Source organism: Solea solea, chromosome 16 (assembly GCF_958295425.1).
Source record: "Solea solea chromosome 16, fSolSol10.1, whole genome shotgun sequence".
Taxonomy (NCBI): Eukaryota; Metazoa; Chordata; class Actinopteri; order Pleuronectiformes; family Soleidae; genus Solea; species Solea solea.
The window spans coordinates 18214598-18234735 of NC_081149.1; the positions used below are offsets into that span (position 1 = coordinate 18214598).

Genomic DNA, 20138 nt, shown 5'->3' on the forward strand with positions numbered 1-20138 from the left:
ATGACTTTTTTGTCACATTTTGGACGACATACTATACTATGACTTTTTTGTCACATTTTGGACCACATACTATACTATGACTTTTTTGCCAAAATTTGGAAGACATACTATACTATGACTTTTTTATTACATTTTGGACGACATACTATACTATGACTTTTTTATCAAAATTTGGACAGCATACTAACCTATGACTTTTTTGTCACATTTTGGACCACATACTATACTATGACTTTTTTGTCACATTTTGGACCACATACTATATATTATGACTTTTTTGCCAAAATTTGGACGACATACTATATATTATGACTTTTTTGCCAAAATTTGGACGACATACTATACTATGACTTTTTTGTCACATTTTGGACCACATACTATACTATGACTTTTTTATCAAAATTTGGACAGCATACTAACCTATGACTTTTTTGTCACATTTTGGACCACATACTATACTATGACTTTTTTGTCACATTTTGGACCACATACTATACTATGACTTTTTTGTCAAAATTTGGACGACATACTATACTATGACTTTTTTGTCACATTTTGGACGACATACTATAATATGACTTTTTTTAATCAAAATTTGGACGACATACTATACTATGACTTTTTTGTCACATTTTGGACGACATACTATACTATGACTTTTTTGTCACATTTTGGACGACATACTATACTATGACTTTTTTATCAAAATTTGGACAGCATACTAACCTATGACTTTTTTGTCACATTTTGGACCACATACTATACTATGACTTTTTTGTCACATTTTGGACCACATACTATACTATGACTTCTTTGTCACATTTTGGACCACATACTATATACTATGACTTTTTTGCCAAAATTTGGACGACATACTATAGTATGACTTTTTTGTCACATTTTGGACCACATACTATACTATGACTTTTTTGTCACATTTTGGACGACATACTATACTATGACTTTTTTATCAAAATTTGGACAGCATACTAACCTATGACTTTTTTGTCACATTTTGGACCACATACTATACTATGACTTTTTTGTTACATTTTGGACCACATACTATACTATGACTTCTTTGTCACATTTTGGACCACATACTATATACTATGACTTTTTTGCCAAAATTTGGACGACATACTATACTATGACTTTTTTGTCACATTTTGGACCACATACTATACTATGACTTTTTTGTCACATTTTGGAAGACATACTATACTATGACTTTTTTATTACATTTTGGACGACATACTATACTATGACTTTTTTGTCACATTTTGGACGACATACTATACTATGACTTTTTTGTCAAAATTTGGACGCTATACTATACTATGACTTTTTTGTCAAAATTTGGACGACATGCTATACTATGACTTTTTTGTAAAAATTTGGACGACATACTATACTATGACTTTTATGTCAAAATTTGGACAACATACTATACTATGACTTTTTTGTCACATTTTGGACAACATACTATACTATGACTTTTTTGTCACATTTTGGACGACATACTATACTATGACTTTTTTATCAAAATTTGGACAGCATACTAACCTATGACTTTTTTGTCACATTTTTGACCACATACTATACTATGACTTTTTTGTCACATTTTGGACCACATACTATACTATGACTTTTTTGCCAAAATTTGGACGACATACTATACTATGACTTTTTTGTCACATTTTGGACGACATACTTTACTATGAGTTTTTTGTCACATTTTGGACGACATACTATACTATGACTTTTTTGTCACATTTTGGACGACATACTATACTATGACTTTTTTATCAAAATTTGGACAGCATACTAACCTATGACTTGTCACATTTTGGACCACATACTATACTATGACTTTTTTGTCACATTTTGGACCACATACTATACTATGACTTTTTTGTCAAAATTTGGACAACATACTATACTATGAGTTTTTTGTTACATTTTGGACGACATACTATACTATGACTTTTTTGTCAAAATTTGGACGCTATACTATACTATGACTTTTTTGTCAAAATTTGGACGACATGCTATACTATGACTTTTTTGTAAAAATTTGGACGACATACTATACTATGACTTTTTTGTCAAAATTTGGACGGCATACTATACTATGACTTTTTTGTCACATTTTGGACGACATACTATACTATGACTTTTTTGTCACATTTTGGACGACATACAATACTATGACTTTTTTATCAAAATTTGGATGACATACTATACTATGACTTTTTTGTCACATTTTGGACGACATACTATACTATCACTTTTTTGTCAAAATTTGGACGACATACTATACTATGACTTTTTTATCAAAATTTGGACAGCATACTAACCTATGACTTTTTTGTCACATTTTGGACCACATACTATACTATGACTTTTTTGTCACATTTTGGACCACATACTATACTATGACTTTTTTGTCACATTTTGGACGACATACTATACTATGATTTTTTTGTCACATTTTGGACCACATACTATACTATGACTTTTTTGTCACATTTTCGACGACATACTATACTATGACTTTTTTGTCAAAATTTGGACGACATACTATACTATGACTTTTTTGTCAAAATTTGGACGACATACTATACTATGACTTTTTTGTCACATTGTGGACGACATACTATACTATGACTTTTTTGTCACATTTTGGACCACATACTATACTATGACTTTTTTGCCAAAATTTGGAAGACATACTATACTATGACTTTTTTATCAAAATTTGGACAGCATACTAACCTATGACTTTTTTGTCACATTTTGGACCACATACTATACTATGACTTTTTTGTCACATTTTGGACCACATACTATACTATGACTTTTTTGCCAAAATTTGGACCACATACTATACTATGACTTTTTTGTCACATTTTGGACCACATACTATACTATGACTTTTTTGTCACATTGTGGACGACATACTATACTATGACTTTTTTGTCAAAATTTGGACAACATACTATACTATGAGTTTTTTGTCACATTTTGGACGACATACTATACTATGACTTTTTTGTCAAAATTTGGAAGATATACTATACTATGACTTTTTTATTACATTTTGGACGACATACTATACTATGACTTTTTTGTCACATTTTGGACGACATACTATACTATGACTTTTTTGTCACATTTTGGACCACATACTATATACTATGACTTTTTTGCCAAAATTTGGAAGACATACTATACTATGACTTTTTTATTACATTTTGGACGACATACTATACTATGACTTTTTTATCAAAATTTGGACAGCATACTAACCTATGACTTTTTTGTCACATTTTGGACCACATACTATACTATGACTTTTTTGTCACATTTTGGACCACATACTATATATTATGACTTTTTTGCCAAAATTTGGACGACATACTATACTATGACCTTTTTGTCAAAATTTGGACAACATATCACAGCTGGGACATTTTGAATTACTATGCCTCAAATGGGTCTTGAATTGACAATCCTTGGATTATAAGACCAGTGCCTTAACCATTAGGCCACTAGGTCAACCGTTATTACTGTGTCAACATACTAACCTATGACCTTTTTTTCACATAACGGACGACAAACTATACTATGACTTTTTTGTCAAAATTTGGACGACATGCTTTACTATGACTTTTTTGTCAAAATTTGGACGACATACTATACTATGACTTTTTTGTCAAAATTTGGACGACATACTATACGATGACTTTTTTGTCAAAATTTGGACGGCATACTATAATATGACTTTTTTGTCAAAATTTGGACGGCATACTATACTATGACTTTTTTGTCACATTTTGTACCACATACTATACTATGACTTTTTTGTCACAATTTGGACCACATACAATACCATGACTTTTTTATCACATTTTGGACGACATACAATACTATGACTTTTTTGTCACATTTTGGACGACATACAATACTATGACCTTTTTGTCAGAATTTGGACAACATATCACAGTTGGGACATTTTGAAGAACTATGCCTCAAATGGGTCTTGAATTGACAATCCTTGGATTATAAGACCAGTGCATTAACCATTAGGCCACTAGGTCAACCTTTATTACTGTGTCAACATACTAACCTATGACCTTTTTTTCACATAACGGACGACATACTATACTATGACTTTTTTGTCAAAGTTTGGACGACATACTATACGATGACTTTTTTGCCAAAATTTGGACGACATACTATAATATGACTTTTTTTATCAAAATTTGGACGACATACTATACTATGACTTTTTTGTCACATTTTGGACCACATACTATACTATGACTTTTTTGTCACATTTTGGACCACATACTATACTATGACTTTTTTGTCACATTTTGGACCACATACTATACTATGACTTCTTTGTCACATTTTGGACCACATACTATACTATGACTTTTTTGCCAAAATTTGGACCACATACTATACTATGACTTTTTTGTCAAAATGTTTTGACGTAATGAAGTTGATTTGTTTAAATCGCACTCGGACAGTATATTATATATATTATTATAAAGGAAACTGCTTTGGTTTGGTTACTTCATTTTGTGTGAGCAAATCAGCCTACAGCAGCTTCAAAAGTCTTTTCAACATTCCCTGTCTCATATTTTTGTACTTCCTTATATCTTTTTTTTTTACCTTGGTGTCGCAGGTTAAGAGCAGAAGCTCTCAATGCATCTCAGGACTCCAAGGATGAAGGAGGTGATGATGTGAGTGAAATAAGTCTTGCAGATTCACTGTATTTATTTTGTATCATTTCTTTTTATAAGATGTCTTTTTATGTGTATTTTTAGATACAGTAGATAGATAGATAGATAGATAGATAGATAGATAAGCTAGAATTATGAGAATGCCTCCTCTCATGTTTCCAGTTTTCATCACCCATGCAAGATGGCGACATGACAATGATTCAACGGCGACGATTCACCCGCGTGGAGATGGCCCGAGTGCTGATGGAGAGGAACCAGTACAAAGAGAGGCTGATGGAGCTGCAGGAGGCTGTACGGTGGACAGAGATGATCAGGTGGATGATCTGGACTACTGTAGATCTGAAAATCCTGGTTGACCACAGAAAAACACCAATCTCAACATAGTGAAGGAATTGTTGATTTCTCAATAAAGTTACACTTTTCTGTGTTTTTCAGGGCATCTAGAGAGAGTCCTGCAACTCAAGAGAAAAAGAAGTCTACCATCTGGCAATTGTGAGATTCTGTTTTTTATGCAACTACACTCTAAATAGACTGTAAGAGTGAGAGTGAATGGTTGTTTGTCTCTATGTGGCCATGTGTAGACTGGTGACCTGTCCAGGGTGTAACCCTACCTTTTGCCCTATGTCAGCTGGGATTGGCACAGCACCCTCCACGACTCTCATGTGGAGGATAAAGTGGTAGAAGATGGACGATAGCATAAAAATAAACCTCTCCTTCTCTTTCTCACTCCATCCACCAGTTTTGCACGTCTCTTCAGCTCATCGGCCAGCCCTCCGCCTGTCAAGCGTCCATACTACAGCGTCAACATACACTACAAGTCGCCCTCACCGGCTGGTTTCTCTCAGCGCCGCAGTCAGACCATGTGTCAGATCTCCACCTCCAACCGCACTCTGGAGTTCTTCCCTGAAGAGTGAGCAATGGAGCAACAAGCTCCATTATCTTCTGTCACACTTACTCACACTTCACACTAAAAGCTCCTCCCTTATCTGCTTCCCACTCTGCTTGGGTCTGAACGCCTGGTTGCTTGCTCGCTTGTGGCAGCTTGTAGAGTAAATATATATATATACGTATACTGAGCAGTTAACGCATTAATGAACATGCAACTGGCATTGAAAGTCATTGTGATTAATTAATTTCTGCGCTTGAAGCCTTTAACATTCGGCACAACACTGATCGCCAACAAAGCAAAAGAATATAATCACAAAATGTCTTTGCATTAATCAGGATAAATTTGCTTTGCCTGGTGCATGTTGGCAGCCCACTGTTCCATTCATGCTATATTTATTATTTATTATATTTTGTATAATGACAGAATGTGGAGCTTTCCGTCTGCAAGCTATCAGTGGCGTTGCAGCTTGAAGGCCGGCTAAACCGATGAGGTTTCTGCTTGACACAGAGAAAGATAGTTGGATTTTTTTGCCAGATCAGTTTCCAATTTAATTTGGGGCAAATTGAGTCCACCTCCCACAGTCTGTCAGTTACGGCTGAATTATTAATCATTTCAAATTGAAAACAAAGCAATTTTGCAGATCCCGAAAGCTGCACTTTATTTACTCTATTTTTGATTGTTGCCCACCAATAAAAATGTAAACCATATATGTTTGGAAACAAAGAGTATTTAACATTTTGCTCTGTGAATGAAATGAAGGTTAAATCACAACTCAAACTGCAAGCACAACATCTCTCAGAAAAATAGCAATAATAAAAAAGCAAAATTGTTGAGGCCTACTGTTCATAGACTTTATGAAAGATAGTGCATGATAGAGAGAGCAGTGCACTCTTCTCATCTTTTCATCTCTCTGCCTCCCGCTGCTCGCTGGCCAGGCTGCTAACGCTTCGCTTTTTCTCTCCTCCTCCTCTTCCTCTCTCTCCTCCGTTGCTTGCAGACTGGCGAGTAACGGTGTTGCGTCTCTCCTCAGTGACTCAGCACTCGTGGCCCGCCGGGAGCAGCGGCGGGAGCAGTACCGGCAGGTCCGCGAGCACATGCGCCGTGATGACGGCATCATGCAGGCATGTGGCTGGAGTGTGCCGTCTCGATTTAAACAGGTACGCACGCATACTGTACATGGACCACCTGACATGTTCGGGGTCATGACCCCTCTAGCAACGAAAACACACCCTGTTTACCCTCAGTTTACATGGGAGAGAACAACATCGTCAGTGGTTTAGTCGTAGCCAGGGAAGTGATAATCGGAACATACTTTTCATCTATGACTTCAAGCAAATATACATGTCATTTTATCATTGATGATACATTAAGGTTATGAATAGATAGTAAAAAAATATTTTATGAATTTGAATTTATGAACTGAAAACAAAATTATTTCACAAAATCAAAGACTTGTTTGTCCTGTTTAAAGTGATTAATTACATTTAAAAATGAAAGCAGGTTTGACATCCTAACAAGTGACAAACACCTCAATATGTAGTTTGTGATTTTACTGTGAACATTTTCATGGGATGTTTTATGATTCACTAAGCTCCAGAATGACTGATATGACAGTTAAACAGTCTGTGTGGGTCCGTTTTTCCCGTCTCCGTTTTTTCCCACTGAAGTTTCAAACATAAACACGACCGAGTAGCATCAAAGTGCACCTGAGGTTGTGTCTGGCAGATTGAGTTGGTTTGATCCCGTGCAGCTAAGAGGCCAGAGGGCAGTGTGTTGGTAGGCAGGTGGCTCTAACTCTGGTCTCCCACAGACTGGTGGTCAGACGGACAGCGCTCAGGACACCCCTGTGAAGAGACAACAGGCAAGTGAGACCGACAGAGTGTCAGCATGCGCCTTTTTACGGTCACTCCCCCTTTAACCTTCCCCCTTAAAACCCCAACCTCCAGACAGCAGCTGGCACTTAATACCTGCAAACACTCACCTCAGTCCAGTGCTTTATTAACCAAAGTACAACCTTTGCCATGAATCAAATTCAGAAAATGCATGAGAATCAAAAGGAGGTTTTGAATATGAGGCATGATATGAGTCAGCATCTTTGATTTTCATTCTTCTCATACACACCACAAAACTGCATCTCTCAGACAAACTTCTGTCTTTGTTGAATTAACATGAGCTGGTTTTTCTCTCTGCCAACGTTTCTTCAAACTTTTAACTTCTAACCTCTGTCTGTCTCAACATTACATTACATTACATGTCATTAAGCAGACGCTTTTATCCAGAGCGACTTACAATAAGTGCATTTAAACATTTGGGTACAAACAAGAGCTACAATCTGCTCTACACACACACACACACACACACACACACACACACACACACACACACACACACACGCTGATGTCGCCATTACACTCGACTTTGGTGTTTTTGTTTGTAAAAAGGAAAGTTTGCCATCTTGTCATCCCACTGACTAACACCAGATGGCACCAAAGATAAAGTTCTGCATTGGCAGTGATAACTACTTTTCATTTCTGTCAAAACATCACATCACATCACATCAGGATATGTCCTGTACTGCTACAAATGGAGTTAAATAACCACACAGGTGATTATTTATCTGTCCATGTTTTCTCTGGGGTGATACAGTGGCCTCATGGGAAATGATAGGACCTTAAAAATAGACACCAAACACAAACTAAACACCACCGACTGGTGACATCAGTGATGTTTTCTTTATTCCCTGCTGTATCTGTAACAAACCCTTGATGTTCTTTGTTTTCATCAGTGCCCAGCAACATTGAAGGTGTACTGAAGGAACCAGACAGTAGTCCATGACTTTACTTTACATTAACTGAAACTGCATTTACCTCTTCTTTTAGACCACCAACGAAAAAGAGGACAATCGCATGAAGAACGTTCCCGTCCCGGTTTACTGCCGCCCTCTGGTGGAGAAGGACCCCAACAGGAAGGTGAAATGAAAAGAGGAAAATACAGTGACATGATGACATGAAGACTATTAGAATGTAAAGGCCCAGTGTGGATGAATTTCACAAGCGTGTCAGGGAACTACGGTGGCCTACAAGTACCAGAAAGGATGTTATTCTTAGCTGTTTGCTTTCTAAGCTTCTGCTTAAAACACAAAATGCTACATCTGTTTTTTTTCCGCTGCTGTAGAAACAATGGCCCTCGCCTAAAGTACATATAAGCTATTATTATTATGGACCATTAACGTCATTAAAGGACAATGTCAGAGCTACAGAGATGGAGAAGGCAGGGTGACTGTTTCCCTCCCATGTGCCCGTAGTTGTGGTGTGCAGCGGGGGTGGACCTAACAGGATGGAGGGCCAGCAGCCAGGAGGTGGGGCCAGCCAAGGCGCTGTCAGGCAACAGCGACCCGCTGCGTGCTGAGGACGATGGAGCTGAGAAGAAAAACAACCACACTTCACCAGAGAAGAAGAAGGTAAACCAACTACAGCACGTCGTGATGTATCGCTAGATGATTGTCTTGCGTTGTATCATGTACGTAATAATCTCCTCTCTCCCTGTTCCAAGCTCCAAGAGACGGACACTATGAGCAGTCGAGTGTGGATCCTCACGAGTACCCACTCTGCCAGCAAGGTGGTCATCATCGATGCCAACCAGCCGGGCTCACTTGTTGACCAGTTCAACGTGTGCAATGCTCACGTGCTCTGCATCTCCAGTGTGCCAGGTACGACGGATTAATGCTTTATGAAGTGCCCGCAAAAGGGTTTCAGAAGTGAATTTCACTGCTAACAAAAACCCTACTCATTGTGTCAAGATAAATGCCTCTTGTCCCCACACATACGCTCACTCAGTCAGGTCTGATAGTTTTGCTTGACAGAGCCTGTTTTAAGCTGAAGGATGCAGCTTACAAATAATGTGATATTCTTTCTGTTCACAAAGCACAAAACACAGTGTTCCATAGTGGCTGACGTGTTTTTGTGTGGTTGTCTGCAGCTGCCAGTGAGAGTGACTATCCAGCAGGAGAGATAGTGTTGGATCCAGGTGATGGTGGTGCAGGTGGAGGCGAGGACACTGGGAGTGTGGAGGGCATGTTGGCTGGAATCACTCTTGTCGGCTGCGCCACTAACTGCAGCGTCGCCCGCAGCAACTGCTCCTCACGCACTGACACTCCCATAATGGACAAAGGACAAGGTGGGCACACACTGTGAAAGCTCCTTCATATTTGTTTTTATTTTTATAGGAAGGTGTGAATTCCCATGTGTTTAATTTTATTTCAATGGTGTTGTGCTCCAGCCCCCACCGCTCCCCCCATGAACGGGAGGATTCACCCTGCACAGTCCGCCGAGGAAGCAACCGAGGCCACCGAGGTTCCTGAGTCAACAGCCAGCCACACAGAAATGAGATCTGGACCGCCGGGACCGTTTACCGAGCACGTCTTCACCGACCCCCAGCCTCGTCCAGCGGACGCCTCTGACAGGTAAGACAAAGCAAAGTCTGACCACGTCGACTGATTCATGATCAGCGTGAATGGTGTAAATAAATCTCCACAGCAGCAAAAACATGTTCAGGTTCTCCATTAAAAGAAACCTATATTGTCTTTATATGCAGAAGTGCAGGTCAGTCCAAAGAGGACATGTCCCACCCTCCAGAGTCAGAGGACGGAGGTGAAGAGGCCAAAAACTACACAAGCGTCGCCCCCACTATGTGGCTTGGGGCCCAGAACGGCTGGTGAGTCGCTCAGCTGAACACCACAGGTTTATGTTTTTCTTTAGCAACGTTCACATTGGCTCACTGACTAACTCAATTGTCTCTCTCCTCCCTCCAGGCTCTATGTTCACTCCGCTGTTGGAAACTGGAAAAAGTGTCTCCACTCCATCAAACTCAAAGACTCTGTGCTCAGCCTGGTGTAAGTATGTTTTGTATAAATAACTGCATTCTGGGAAGTGTTTTGCAGTTAACACTTCAGAATCAGAGATTCCCTCAGGACAGCACACTGTAACAAACCAGCACAAAGCATCAGTGTAAATGTGCCAGAATTGTCAAAACTGACTAATTGACAAAATTTTGACTTAATTGCATACATATTAATTTCAAAAACATTCTCTTCCTCTAATTGCAGACATGTCAAAGGTCGTGTGCTGGTCGCCCTCGCAGACGGAACCCTCGCCATTTTCCACAGATCAGAGGGTATTTTCCATTTTCTATTTCCTACGCATAAATTAGGGATTTTCTTTTCTTTCTTACCTCTTTTTTAAAACCGTTGTCAGGGACTGTGGTCACGTGTTTGTGTTACTGTCCACAGATGGACAGTGGGATTTGTCCAACTACCACCTAATGGACCTCGGTCGGCCTCATCACTCCATTCGCTGCATGGCTGTCGTTCACGATAAGGTGTGGTGTGGCTACAAGAACAAGATCCATGTCATCCAGCCCAAGAGCATGCAGATTGAGGTGAGATCATCTTTCTTTTTCTTTTTTTTCCCAGGGATGAGCTGATGAGCTACTTGTTCAGTTTATTGGTCCCATAAGTCAAAATGATTCCATCAGATGTCAGAATGATCCTAATACCCTAAATGTTGTTGATGAACTGTATCTGACGATGTCGTTTGATTTATTGATTTGTTTTGGTCATCGTAGAAGTCGTTCGACGCCCACCCCCGCAGGGAGAGCCAGGTGCGGCAGCTAGCGTGGATCGGTGACGGCGTCTGGGTGTCGATCCGGCTCGACTCGACCCTGCGTCTCTACCATGCTCACACTCACCAGCATCTCCAGGACGTGGACATTGAACCATACGTCAGCAAGATGCTGGGTGAGATGATGAGAGATGTTTTTGGGAAGAAAATCTTGTCCTGACAGCAATTCTGCATCTATTAGAGTACTGATTTTTTTTTTTTTTTACTTTCAAAACCCAAATTGTTTTGCTCTCAGGTACTGGCAAGCTGGGCTTCTCCTTTGTGCGAATCACAGCACTTCTAATTGGTGGGAATCGTCTTTGGGTCGGAACTGGAAATGGTGTGATCATCTCCATCCCTCTGACAGAGAGTGAGTTTCATTTATACACCTCACAACACTTACTACACAAATGAGCAAATTGGTCTGTTGCCTTAAAGTTGTTGTCTGTGATAAACTTTATTCGTGGTTACTACGTGGTGTATTCAGTGCACTGTAAAGACGATTGTCCTGACCTCTACATTGGGGAAAAACCAAATAACCTCTGCATAAACACATGGCACACCACAAAAGAGCCAGCTCATCTGGACAGGACTCAGCTGTCCACCTACATCTACAAAGGGCAAGGGGACACTGTTGAGGAAGAGAATGTTGGCATTCTGGCCAGGAAAGACATATGGTCTGAAAGAGGAGTGAAGGAAGGAGTGATATCTACTGTATGTCAACCTGGAGAAACCATCACTCAGCAGAGGAGGTGGAATAAGACTCCAACTATCAGCCACCTACGATGGTTCATTTGAACTCTCTCCCTAAAAGGATCAACAGACACACACAGAACAACAATAGTGTCCAGATTCTGTCTCTCAGGTGACCCTAAGGACCATTTTTCACACCTTGTCTCAAGCAACACTCCTTGCTGCCGAGCAGTGAGCAAATTTAGTGTCACATGACCACTAGTGGGCTTACGCGATCACGTGACCTCTCGCTAGTGTCCTCCCTGCCACACAGGTTTGCAGAGTGTGGTTATGCAAATAGGAAGAAAACATGCAGACACCAGCCCCCACAACTAACAACTCTTTGAAATAGTTTTATATTTGCTCTTTCTTTGTTTGCTAGTCTTTACATTTTTAGTTGAATGCTAAAGTTTAGAGAAAAATAAGCGCTGTTTTCCTTATATCTTGTGTCCATTGAAACTAATGAATTTTAAAGGCTATCGATGAATTAGCGTTATCATCAAAAATCCCCCAAAAAATATCAAGATATTATTTATTATTACATATCGTTCACCCCTACTTGAAATTGAATGTGTTTGTCTCCCTGAATATTCAAATATTTTACATGAGTAGAGGACCAAGCAGCGCCATCATGTGGTCATTTTTTCACATTTTTACTGTGAGCTGAGACGTTGAAAAATTAAAAGCCCGGCTTAAAAAAACTGTAAGAAATGATGTCTAAATTATACAAACATCTGAAGTGATGATGAGTCAGAAGTCTATGGTTTAACTGTCGTTTCCTCTTCAGTTCTCTCCTTTGTCTCCTGACTTTTTCTTTTCCAACCTTTTCTTCCCTCATTGGTTTCACCTCCTCCACACGGTCTGTGTTCTAACTATTGCTGTTACTGTCGTCTTTCTCCTCTGCTCACCTCCTCACGTCCTCCTCATCCTCCTGCTCCTCCTCCTCCTGTAGCGGTGGTCCTTCACCGGGGACAGCTCCTGGGTTTGAGGGGTAAGTTGGAGCACTCCTGACCTCTTGTCGTTGGGTTCCACCTCTCCTTACCTCTCCGCCTTCACCCACTGAAACCCCCATGTGACCTGAAACTGTCGAGGACCACCAAGAGAATTCTGTGCACAATCATAAAAATGTCATCGTTATGGGTCAACAGTGGCTTTTACAGATTGATTTGCGTTGCATGCTGTTGATCGTTGTGATTGTTTTTGCATTGACGACTAAAAGACACTGTATATATTTTTGTATATCAGAGTCATTGCATGCAAATTGCTTTAGCTGCCTCAAACTTTTTTGAGTTGCTCTCAGTGGGTTTTTCATTTATGTTCTGTGGGCAAATGTTGTGTGAGTGTGTTTAATGTATTACTTTTTCTGTAGTAAAAAAAAATAGGCTGCATTGTCAGTTTCTCACACCTGGACTTTCTCAGCCAATAAGGTATCACCAACGTCCTCCGGTGGAGTCATCCGCGTGTACGGTGACGACGGTTCCGAGAAGAGCAGCGGCAGCTTCATCCCGTACTGCTCCATGGCTCAGGCTCAGCTCTGTTTCCATGGACACAGAGACGCCGTCAAGTTCTTCGTCTCTGTACCCGGTATGTACTGAGTCACCTGATAATCATCTGCACTGCCTTTTTAATTCACAGTTTCATTTTATAGGGATTTGTCACCAAAATAAAAGCAACACTAACTCTCTTCTTAACTAATCGAATTACTTTAACTACTGAGGCCTAATATTGGCAGTTTGATTCTCTGACTTTTGTAAAGTTACACAGTCCTCACGGCTACAAATGATGTGAAATGAGATATTTACTGTGCGTTTATACCTGCACCCTGTTAAACATACAGTATATAACTGACTGTACTCATTAGTCCTCAACCTCTTTTCTTGCGTGTGACAGGCAACGTTCTGGCCACCCTTAATGGCAGCGTGCTGGACAGTCCGTCAGAGGGACAGGGCTCCACGGTGCCTGCGGAGACGGAGGCCCAAAGTGTTCACAACGTGCTGGTGCTGAGTGGAGGAGAGGGATACATCGACTTCCGTATAGGTGAGCGATTACTTACATACATATTATATATGTATATATTTCTATATCTATCATGTATCTTGTCTGAACGTTTAAAGATGACAAGACTAATGTTCTATATTTTGTTGAGTAGTGTACTTACATCAGCCAAAACACTCTTTAAATCAATGGAAATGCATATTTCTATTCAAGATGACGGTCCGTTTCATTTTGGTTGCATTTTAAGGATGTAACCAATGGATCACCATTACTCATGGCGGTTTGCTGAGTGTTTTGCAGCCAAAACTCTCCCATTAAAGCACAGATTCCCCACTAGGTCCTAATGCTAGGAGGGTTTCTAGTAGAAGATTAGTTAAATGCAGAGAAGGAATTTCCCTACATGGATAAATAAAAAAAAAAAAGTACAAACAAATGACGGAAACAACATACTGTGTTTTCTCCCCAGGTGATGGAGAGGACGATGAGACGGAGGAAGGAGAAAGCAGTGCGGTAGTATCGCAGATAAAACCCGCTTTGAGCAAAGCAGAGCGAAGTCACATCATTGTCTGGCAGGTGTCTTATGTACCCGAGTGACACCAGGACCTGCATTAACGCCCCACACACACCCACCCACCCCCTCCCTCTTCCTCCTGGCCCCCTGAAAAGCTTCCAGCCACCCAAAACTTGTAATTATCCCCGATCAAGTAAAATGTCCCCTTGGCTCTAAAACGACCCTCTAAGCAGTGTATTGTACCTTGTAACTATTATATCCCCTCCTGCCCCATCACCTTGTAACTTAAATGCTTGTAAGTACAAACATCCTCTGACCTATTAATCTGCCTGCCATCCTGTCCCACCCAGGACATTGTTCATGAGCTTCGTAACCCACTCGCATAACTATCCCCAACTCCTGTGTATCAATCAACCCTGTAAGCACACTCTGTATTTACCCCAGTCACCCTGCATCTGCCCCAGAGTTAGTTAGGCCCCCTTTCTCCATTTTGTTTGTCATCTCTGAAACCTTTACCTCTTCTTAGGGAAAAAAAAAAAAAAAAAAAGTCAAGGGCAATGCTGACTTACATTTCTACTGAAAATCTGCGTGGTTTCTCCAACAACAGCCAATCCATAATTATTTATTCATGGCACAATACGGATCCTGGCGTTCATGGATACAGGTATCAGGTGCTAGCACACACACACACACACAGGAATCATGTTTTGGCACCAAGTTCACAGTGATCGTTTCCCCGTCTTTGTGTTTGCTAAAACTTTGACAATGTGTTCAAATGTCCAATTATTACGCTTAAACGTCTGGGTTCTTTAGGCTGTGACCTCATCTCACCTCGCCTCTGTTTTAAAAAAGTGTCCCGATAAAGACTGTGTGTTCTCATCACAGTGCGGTTATTGAGCCCAACATGGCTGAAGCGGCTTAATGCGAATGAGCTCCAAACATGTGCACATAATATGCTTTGAATTGCACGGGTGACACCGAGGGTTCAGTCAACTAATTTCTCTCATCCGACTGGCTGTGGATCGGACGGTTTGGTGTGAAGCGGGAGGTGAGCGGGTGGCGTGTCGTCGGAACGTGTACAGGGATTATTGTAAATCTCCAAACACACTGAAGCTCATCCTCTCTATGTTCAGTATGATACTTCATGCATTGATCTTTATGTGTGGATTAAATATTAAACATTATTTGTGTGCTGAAAATCATTACCGTGTGTGCGATGCATGTCTCTCACTTTACAGATTCACCGAAAACATGGCAAACGGAGGATCAAATTTTATTGTTTTTGACAATACAATCATTTCAACATCAGTGTGTGTTTTATAAAAAGTATGAATATGACCATGATGGAAAAAGGACTCTTAAAAATACATTTTAGCAAACATTCAGCACAATTAAAGCAGGAAACTCTATTACACGTCAAAGGTAAAAACCTTGACTCTTCAAGTGGCAGGTGATGGGAAGTTTTTACATCACAGAATTTGAATTTAAATGGTGCAGGAAAATGAAACTTGTTTATGTGCAAAAAGGCAATTATGGTATCTGTTCATGTCTGTTTGCTGAATTTGTTTCATTCTTAATTTTCAAGTAGATAAAAGGAAAGATTCATTGCTTCAAGTGGAAATGGAGCAAACTGGTAACAACTCAGTTTGATGTTTTGTGCAATTCCCCCTGAATACTTCTGTGCAGATAGTGTTCTGTACTTTAAAGATTAACTTTTTTTTGGTTAATTGTTATGAATCATGTTGACCGCTATTGCATGAAAACGAAGCTTATTGCTGAAGAACTGTAAACATGAGCTCGTGTTCTACAAAAACTACAATGAAAACTGTAGCGAGAGACACCGTAAAGTCAAGTAATTGGTCATGTAGTTCAAATTGTATAATTCTTTTTCTAAAATGTAGTTTAAATGTATGAAACGACACGAGACGCGCCAGTGACCCTTGTGTGGCTACAAGCTATTTTCTAAAGTATGATGTCGTCCATTTTGTCACGAGACATAAAAAAACAAACTAACCTACAGGACGGTTCAGACACAAGAGACTGTGGACCATCAGTTATAGATCCAGTGGCTGTGAGTGTCTTCCCAGCACTGAAGCTCATTCTCACGGAACCACAGGGAGATTTCCCTCTGAGCGCTCTCCACAGAGTCGCTGCCATGGATCACGTTCCTGCAACACAGAGCCCACGCAGACATTTACCAGCACAGAAAAAAAACAACGGTTGCTATGACACTTAAAGAAAAAGGCTGTAAATTGAAATCTTCATGTCCAAATAGACATTACAAAAATGAAGTTGCATGATGAGGAGAAATCAGCTTTGATACAGATGACATCATATCTGGAACACTAAAAATCTGATTATTACATAACCGACATTGTTTTTCTTCCCCCCCACTTCTTTTTCAGATATGACATCAGCACTTGAAGGCGGCATGATTAATTAAGATACCACTCTTCTTTAATACATGATAACGTGCATACTGCCATTAATTCACAGTCAACTGTTACAGCAGCTTTTTGTAATATAAAAACACGCAAGTTTTAGGGATTTCCTCATCCTGATCTCAAGTATTAGATTGGAGCCGACCATTTTTTTAAAACTGATCAGGGATCAGCAATCACACCGGCTGGCAGCTGCACATGCACTGACTGTAAGTATCGGATATGGGGTCATATCTGGGGTCAACAAAGCTGATAGGGACACCCCTAACAAATCAAGTCTGACCTGCCCACTTCCACACAGTAATCCCCCCGGATGGTTCCTGGCAGCGAGTCTGCAGGGTTGGTCTCTCCCAACATCTTGCGTGCCGTCTTAACCACGTCCAAACCCTGCCACACCTGAAGAGGAAATAGCAGAAATGTTCATAAAACAAGAAATGATCTTACAAAAGCAGTGGTCACACGGCACCCTCTACAGACCAGTCAGTCACTGCCTCATTAGTCCTCACCATGGCAACAACGGGTCCTGAGCTCATGTAGGATATCAGTCCGCTGAAAAAAGGTTTGCCCCTCAGTTCTGTGTAATGTTCCTTAAGAAGACCCTCAGTTGCCTGACATTCAAACACACAAAAGAGAAACACATTTTTAAAAAGAAGTCAATCTTTGATAAATGGGTAAACTTCATTCTCAGGGGAAAGAATGAATCCCACACACCTGTATGAGCTTCATTCCCACCAGCTTGAACCCTTTCTTCTCAAAACGCTGCACAATTTGGCCCACCAGCCTCCGTTGTACGCCATCAGGTTTTATGGCAATGAAGGTGCGTTCATTCACACCGGTCCAACCTAGAAGCAGAGATAACATACAGCAGACATGACCGAAAGAGGATAAAAGAACTGAGAACTGTGTTTGAACTGCAAAGTGTCACCACGCCACACACAACCTAGAGTAGCGTACATGCACACAGACACAGGAGATCACAGGAGATCATGTGAATGATTCAGGAGACAGTGAGGTGGTGAAGTAACGTGAACAGACAGCGGACACAGATAAGCTCTACTTTTGACCAGTTACATACTGAGTTTATTCTGCCTTCAGTCTGCAGCTGGAGGAAAAACTCAGAATGACATGCACCTCCAAAAAACTGTGTCTACCATGTGTTAGTTTTGAGCCATAAACCTCCTCCCCCGTCTTTGTAGGCCGTTTCCACGGCAACAAATTTGACTTGTTCGTTTTTGCAGGAAAAGCACAGGTGTCACTAATCACAGAAAAGTACGAGATCGGTTTATATTATTTATTGGAGTGTGGATGTATAGAAATTTTTAATAGTGACTGATTATCGACACTGACTTCACTAGGCACCACAGTTTAGGTTACTCAGACTAAAAACATGGCTGCAGGCAGGGACACAAGGAAATTCTTTTTTGCTTCTTCACAAAAAGTTAACCTAGTAAATCCTACAACGGCGTAAGCCTACGACATCTTTAGAATTAGTTTACTGAGGGTTTTCTTGCCATTAGGAAGTCTTTTCTGCATGGGGACAAGTCCATAAATTAAAAAAACAGCTATTTTACATCACTGCACACAAAATTGTTATTTTAGGACTTTCATTGACCTGTGTACGTACATGTACGTCCCATACTGTATATATTCTGGTAACAGTCTATAATGTACATTCTATTTCAACATTTTATAGTGAACTATGTTAATATCTTTCTATATTACACTTTAACACATGTGGAAATGCATGTGTATTTATCATCTTTAACTTTACTGTCTTTGCTGCTGTGACAATGTGAATTTCCCCACTGCAGGACTAATAAAGGACTATCTCATCTGATCCAATACATATATGTACGTCTGCCAAATTTTACCACTAAAAATTACCACTAATTCACTTTAACGTCTTGGTCACTGTTGGACTCCTAGTACTTAAATCTCCTTCAACATCGCCTCTTTTTTTTCTTATGCACTTTAATTTTTAACATTGTCTCTTCTTATTCTACACTTAATTTTACTGTGATTGTTTTGTGTGGTGAGATGGAAATTGGCTTTGGCTATAACCTTGCATTTGAACATTTATCAGTCCATTAATAAGCACTGTCCCTTTATAAATATACAAATACGCGCGTGTTAAATCACCAAAAGTTCAACTTTACAAAGTTATCCACGTGACCTGGCCAATCCGCGCTCACTCCAGCTATTAATAGGATAATGAATCAACTGACTATCCAGCCACTCCGCTCTGCTAGTAGATTAGTAACTAACAGTAGTTAGTGTCTGAGCCACTGAGGCCGCATGCTAAAACACAGTCTGTGTGTTATATTAGTCACACTAACTCACACTAACTGCACAGTGTTTGTTTTTCCATTAGTTTAGAAGGTTTCGTGCCTCCATTGCTGCTCCCTCGGCCGGCTCCCGCTCTCACGCGGCGGACACTGTGAGCACATTGTTGTTCAGTTCAGTTAAATACAGAATGAAGAGGCACAGAATGGCGGATGAGGTGCGCAGTAAACGCCTGTATCACCAACCTGACTGGAAGACGTAAGCGAACACAGCCAGAAACAGACAGATCATTGTCACCCGTGGACGGAGGAGAACTGACACACTGGCAAAGGCGGAAGAAGGCGAGGAGGACGTAAACGAAGAGGTATGTACAGCCAATCAGCTGCAAGCTTCTTCCTCGTCTCCTCCCCTTCTTTAGCGATTGGCAACCGCTCGTAAATCCTCTACTGCCATCTTCTGGATTGAGGTATGGACCGGTGTAGCTGTTACTTTGATTTGGTATCTATTGAAGCACCTGAAATGAGGCGAATTTAAAAACTTTACATGTTATTTTTGCAAAAAAAATCTTTCTTAAAAAAATAGTGCCGTATTTGACTCGTGACAGATATAATGGGATATTTATTTTATAAATGTTTTCATTAAAATTTTCCACGTTAATGTGGAATATGTGCAATTTCTTTACAGAAATAGTTTGGGTTTCTTTTATATGTAGAAACACTATGTACCCAGGTGTTTTACACTTTGCTCAGTAGGTGATCGATTCACTTCTTTATTGACTTTCGTTTACTGGACTGAGAGCAGTTTTCATATAGTCTATGAGCCTGTCATCTTGTAACTTTTAAAATGTACCGTCTCTTCAGCTGTCATTTCAGT

At 40.1% G+C, this 20138-nt stretch overlaps 2 protein-coding genes across 16 annotated transcripts in view; one reads left to right on the forward strand and one right to left on the reverse strand.

The window, feature by feature from the left end:
* The window catches only part of mapk8ip3 (mitogen-activated protein kinase 8 interacting protein 3), a 46608-nt gene extending 30865 nt beyond the window's left edge, over nt 1-15743 (forward strand). For 8 of the 15 annotated variants that reach the window (XM_058652938.1, XM_058652939.1, XM_058652941.1 and 5 more), the window contains 21 exons: nt 4700-4757; nt 4920-5071; nt 5193-5249; nt 5497-5667; nt 6644-6803; nt 7457-7507; nt 8526-8615; nt 8951-9106; nt 9199-9355; nt 9625-9822; nt 9925-10108; nt 10240-10359; nt 10457-10537; nt 10751-10818; nt 10934-11082; nt 11269-11440; nt 11560-11673; nt 12988-13026; nt 13455-13619; nt 13926-14072; nt 14497-15743. In XM_058652938.1, coding sequence (XP_058508921.1) covers nt 4700-4757; nt 4920-5071; nt 5193-5249; nt 5497-5667; nt 6644-6803; nt 7457-7507; nt 8526-8615; nt 8951-9106; nt 9199-9355; nt 9625-9822; nt 9925-10108; nt 10240-10359; nt 10457-10537; nt 10751-10818; nt 10934-11082; nt 11269-11440; nt 11560-11673; nt 12988-13026; nt 13455-13619; nt 13926-14072; nt 14497-14624 — 2617 coding nt within the window. In that variant the 3' untranslated portion in view covers nt 14625-15743. The remainder of the gene's footprint in view (nt 1-4699; nt 4758-4919; nt 5072-5192; nt 5250-5496; nt 5668-6643; nt 6804-7456; nt 7508-8525; nt 8616-8950; nt 9107-9198; nt 9356-9624; nt 9823-9924; nt 10109-10239; nt 10360-10456; nt 10538-10750; nt 10819-10933; nt 11083-11268; nt 11441-11559; nt 11674-12987; nt 13027-13454; nt 13620-13925; nt 14073-14496) is intronic. The other 7 variants (XM_058652942.1, XM_058652947.1, XM_058652953.1 and 4 more) reach the window with 4 other exon arrangements.
* A 54-nt stretch (nt 15744-15797) lies between these two features.
* nme3 (NME/NM23 nucleoside diphosphate kinase 3) lies at nt 15798-19634 on the reverse strand. The gene is made up of 5 exons (XM_058652955.1): nt 19511-19634; nt 17694-17824; nt 17489-17590; nt 17266-17378; nt 15798-16709 (listed from the first exon to the last, which is right to left on the reverse strand). Exons 1-5 carry the CDS (start codon nt 19554-19556, stop codon nt 16592-16594), a joined length of 510 nt encoding a protein of 169 aa, XP_058508938.1. The 5' UTR covers nt 19557-19634; the 3' UTR covers nt 15798-16591.
* Nucleotides 19635-20138: the final 504 nt, after the last annotated feature.

Bases quoted from the DNA above. Each gene is read 5' to 3' on its own strand.
- nme3 (XM_058652955.1), bottom strand. From the start codon at position 19,556: ATGATCTGTCTGTTTCTGGCTGTGTTCGCTTACGTCTTCCAGTCAG. The intron at 17,379-17,488 runs GTGAGGACTAAT...TTTCCTCTTCAG, and splicing joins CAGGACCCGTTGTTGCCATG to GTGTGGCAGGGTTTGGACGT. The intron at 16,710-17,265 runs GTCAGACTTGAT...TCTGTGTTGCAG, and splicing joins TACTGTGTGGAAGTGGGCAG to GAACGTGATCCATGGCAGCG.